This window comes from Vitis riparia, chromosome 4, assembly GCF_004353265.1.
Source record: "Vitis riparia cultivar Riparia Gloire de Montpellier isolate 1030 chromosome 4, EGFV_Vit.rip_1.0, whole genome shotgun sequence".
Classification (NCBI taxonomy): domain Eukaryota; kingdom Viridiplantae; phylum Streptophyta; class Magnoliopsida; order Vitales; family Vitaceae; genus Vitis; species Vitis riparia.
In genome coordinates, this window is record NC_048434.1 from 8012396 (window position 1) to 8016698 (window position 4303).

At 36.9% G+C, this 4303-nt stretch overlaps 1 protein-coding gene across 1 annotated transcript; it reads right to left on the reverse strand.

Annotated features, from left to right (window-relative positions):
• Positions 1-1328: 1328 nt before the first annotated feature.
• Positions 1329-2484, reverse strand: LOC117911973 (protein ENHANCED DISEASE RESISTANCE 2-like). The gene has a single exon (XM_034826372.1). It carries the CDS (start codon positions 2435-2437, stop codon positions 1520-1522), a length of 918 nt encoding a protein of 305 aa, XP_034682263.1. The 5' UTR covers positions 2438-2484; the 3' UTR covers positions 1329-1519.
• Positions 2485-4303: the final 1819 nt, after the last annotated feature.

Sequence of the window (4303 nt, forward strand, 5' to 3'; positions counted from 1 at the left end):
GCCTAGACCATATCCATCACTTACAGTAGCCGACTACACTCGTGTTTTGTTATGTAATGAGGATAACACCCTTCAGCCACTCTTTTTACTTTACACTTCATTTCCAATGACACATCAATTCCCACTTCAACCTCAAACGTCATACAGTCAAAAGAGTACAAAACTATGAACCCGTCGAATCAGCCTTCTTTGACGGTAAATCACATGTGTGCTTCTCTTCTCTACTGTTCCCCCATCTTGCCCCACGTGTATGTCCCTGCCCTTGCCTTTTCTGCTAAACCTGCATTTCTTACCACTACCCCACTTCCCAAAAGAGACTGCAAACTCATTATAGTGGCAAACCCCCTTTGTTTTCTACCATGCCAAACACTACACTGGCTACCAATCTACTTTTAATTTTTAAACATTAAGCTTGATGGGAAATTAGCCTGATTATAGCTGCTTCCCACTCCCAAATTACCCAAAAATCATCATGTTTAAACCTCTTCATTCCCCCCACTTTTTGTAGTAAACCACTCCATCATGTAATTTAAGGTTGAGTTCCCTTGTTCATGCACTAATTTGAAGGTAATAAAACCAACTCCCATCTCCACCCAATTGGACAACTATGAGAGGAAGATGAAGGATAAATTCGAAAAAGGGCAGGCAGGACCAGGTATTTGATACTTAAGTGTGGCCATTTTATAGATTTGATCAGAGCCTAAAGGAAAAGGAGAAGCTTGTACCATTTGCCTACCCCCGTCCCCAACTTTATCCATGTGCTTAGAAGTTTAATCTCTCACAGATAGGGTGACCCTCCTAATATTTCCCCTTTTTTTATTGATGAAGATTCTCAACATTGATGTACCTTTTAAAATCATTAAACCCAAACCTAATCTGTCAATTAACTAAAATAAATGAAAATTTTCTAAAAATAATCAAATTGGGTTCTTCCTCAACAGCCACCAAACCCACAGAGAAGTTCACAAAATGGAACCTTTTTTTAGGAGTGATGGACACTATTATTGTAAATTCCTAATAATAATTTAAGGAAAAAAATTGTGGCATAGCACCATTGCCATCAGACTCATCACCATCAACCCACCACCGCACCACAATGTAGCAAGTGAAGGCATAAGCATCCGTCCAGCACCAAAATCACAGAGCAACGTGCACCATTTTGGTTTCATTCCACTAAGGGAGGTCACAACACCAGATACTTTGCCCTCTCCTTTGATAAAAAGTGATCCCACCACAGAAATCTATACAGTGGAGGAGTCCCCACCCCAACCCATACATCAAATCAAGATTTCCAACACAAAGTAAAACAAAAAGTACACAAATCATTTGGTTTGGAACTCCTCAATAACAAGAAAATGATTTCATTCATTGGGAAACTCTCAACAATAGTGAAAATCCCCCACATTGGAATCAGTTATTATGTACATTCATTAATCCCCATAAAAAGGGACCAAAAATCACATTCCTGATTAGAGTTTAAATAAAAACCGGAGAAAAGATAAAAAAATTACCTCAAGGATTAAAAATTTTCGTCTTCATCGTCCTCGGACTTGTGGTGATTCACCTTAGAAAGCCCTAACCCTCGCTTCGAAACAGCGGCAACCGGCCCCGTTGCGTTTTCCGGTGACGGCGACGCCTCTATGAACATCGCCGAGGACATTTCTATCTGGCAGACCCTAACGGCGCCCAACAACTTCTCCGGTAACTCTTCCTCTGCCTGGGCCTCCACCAGAAACCCCATGTCAATGTTCACCGCTGTCACGTATCCCAAAGCCAAACGCAAGATCGCGTTGGCTATCGCCGAGCTGCCGATGTCGACGTCGATTTCGAGGTAGTTGGAACCTCTGTGGTAACTACAGGTCAAGGCTTTGCCAAGCAAACAAGCGGCATAGTTTCCGACCGCCGCTTTCACGATCCATGGCCCTTTCACTATCCGGTTCACGATCTTAAATCGCTGGTTTCGGAAGGCATCGTCACCGTGGATGAACCGGTAAAAGAGCGAACCGGGAGGAATAGGATCTTCCGTGGCGAAGTAAAACACCGCACTATGGTGCTCCCGACCAGGGACTTGGATATTCACGGCGAAGATGAAGGCCTTCTGGGACCTATTCAACGATTGAGCTTTGCGAAGCGCGTGAGCCACGCGGTTATCGGGGCGAGCGAGTACGTTGTCGAGTTTGGAACTAGAACGGAGCCAGTCGAAGCCGGCAGGCTTGAGGAGCCAGTCACCGGAGGGAGATTTCTGCTTTCTGGTAAAATAATTTTTGGATCGCAGAGAGAAGAGGTCGCCGGGCGGAGAAGCCCAGCCGTTGGAGCCATGATGGAGGTCCACGTGTCTGAGAGATCCGCCGTTGATGGCTTCCTCTCTCCAATCAGAGGATTGTTTGGAGACGGAGCCCGAGCCTGAACTTTGGTTCTGCGTCGTCTTCGAACACATGTTTTTTTCTCTCTAGAGAGGCTCTCTTCCTCCGTCTCTCTCAGTTTTACCAGTGCTCTCCCTCTCTAATAAGAATATTAGCAATCCCCCTTTCCTTTTCATGAAACTACGAAAATACCCTCCAGCCAGCTAATTTCAACTAGGACTCTCTGCTGGCTGACTCTGTGATCTGCCATTTTTCAATCATTTCTGCCTACGTGTGAATCTCCCCCAACCCTCCTAATTTTACATTTTCCTTTTCTTTCAATTTAAAATAATACATCATTTTAATTAAATCTTCAACAAATTTTGCTTTATAATTTCATATATATTTTTTCCAAACATTAAAATTGGTTCCATATAAAACATGATTGGGGGAACCATTACTTCAAAATGTTTAATTTTGATGTCTTTATATAGAAATGTTTCAGCCGAGACTTCTAAATACATTTAATGATAGTAAAATTTGACAAGATTTGTTAATATCATACGAATATAATTTACTTTTTTTCCTGTTTTAATTAAATATAAATGAGTTTGAGTTAAATTCTTTTTCATCTGTACAACTCGTTTAATAGATAGGTTGTATAATACAATTTTGACTCGTTTAATAGATAGATAAATTTTTAGTCAAATTATATAACACGATTTTGATCCGAATTAAAATAGTAAAATACTTGGGCTTTGATAGAATACAACCTTTAAATATGTTTATTTTGTAGGCTTACTTAATTATGCTATATAAACAATATACACATTATTGGAGTTTGGTCCTTTTCCTATTTTAATAATTCAACTACACATGTAGCACGTGTCTATTACTCGGTTTTTATTTTACACCTAGAAAATCGAATTTAGAATAGCCTATTTTTATTATAATCTTATGACCTTCAATAAATTATGTGCACAAAAAAAAATCTTGGAATTAAGTAGATCATATTATCAATGGGTTCATGTCACCCATAAAGGCAAAATACCTTAGAATTATTGTATGGTTCTAAATTAAGAGCAATAATTTGTATAGCCTCTCGTACCAAAATATTTAAGCCTGGAGACATTAAGTGGATGGATGCCAATGCAATTGAGATGTCCATATCCATTTTTTAAAATTAAATGTACGTGGATTCTCGGACTCATCTTCCTAGCTGTAGGCTGTAGCTGACACCTTGTTTGGCATCAATGATAGGGCTCCAATGTCATCGTTTATGCATGACTCTAATACTAACGTTATATTTGTGGTCCATCTCCACGTCGGAATGGTAAAATAAATACAAAAAATAAATCAGTTTTATATTTTAATTTAATTTATCTGTGTCATATATGAAATCTCATTGCTTCCTATTTTTTATTTTTTTTTATTTTACCTTGATCCAATTTTCTTTGTTTAATGACTCAAACTTCATGTTAGTAACAAAATTAATGTTTTTTGAAAATAAAAAATTCTAGATACTGCTTAAAATATTCATCCAATCATGTTAAAATAATGATTTAGAGTATTTTGAAAAATTATATAGATTTAAAATTAAGGATTTCATTTAAAAAATATGGAATTCTTTTTGTTTCATGGTTGATAAACATAATGTATTAAAGTAGAGTAAAAATTGGGATTGGGGTAGGCTTTTTTGGGTATGTGGCTTGTCCTTAATGAAATGCATTTGAAATTTAAATCAACGGATTTGAGATCTGTACTGATTATATATAAATTTTAATTTAAAAATTTTTTATTTTTTAAATATATATAATAAATTTTAATAAAATAAATTATAAAAATTATAATATTATAATTATTTATAAAATATATTTATTTTAATGTAATTAAAAAAATTTCAAAAAAAAAGTTAGACGGACAAAGTTACCATACTTGCCTGCCCCATTTAAATTTTTAAT

Excerpts from the sequence above, each read along its gene's own strand:
- LOC117911973 (XM_034826372.1), bottom strand. The coding sequence starts at position 2,437 with ATGTGTTCGAAGACGACGCAGAACCAAAGTTCAGGCTCGGGCTCCGTC.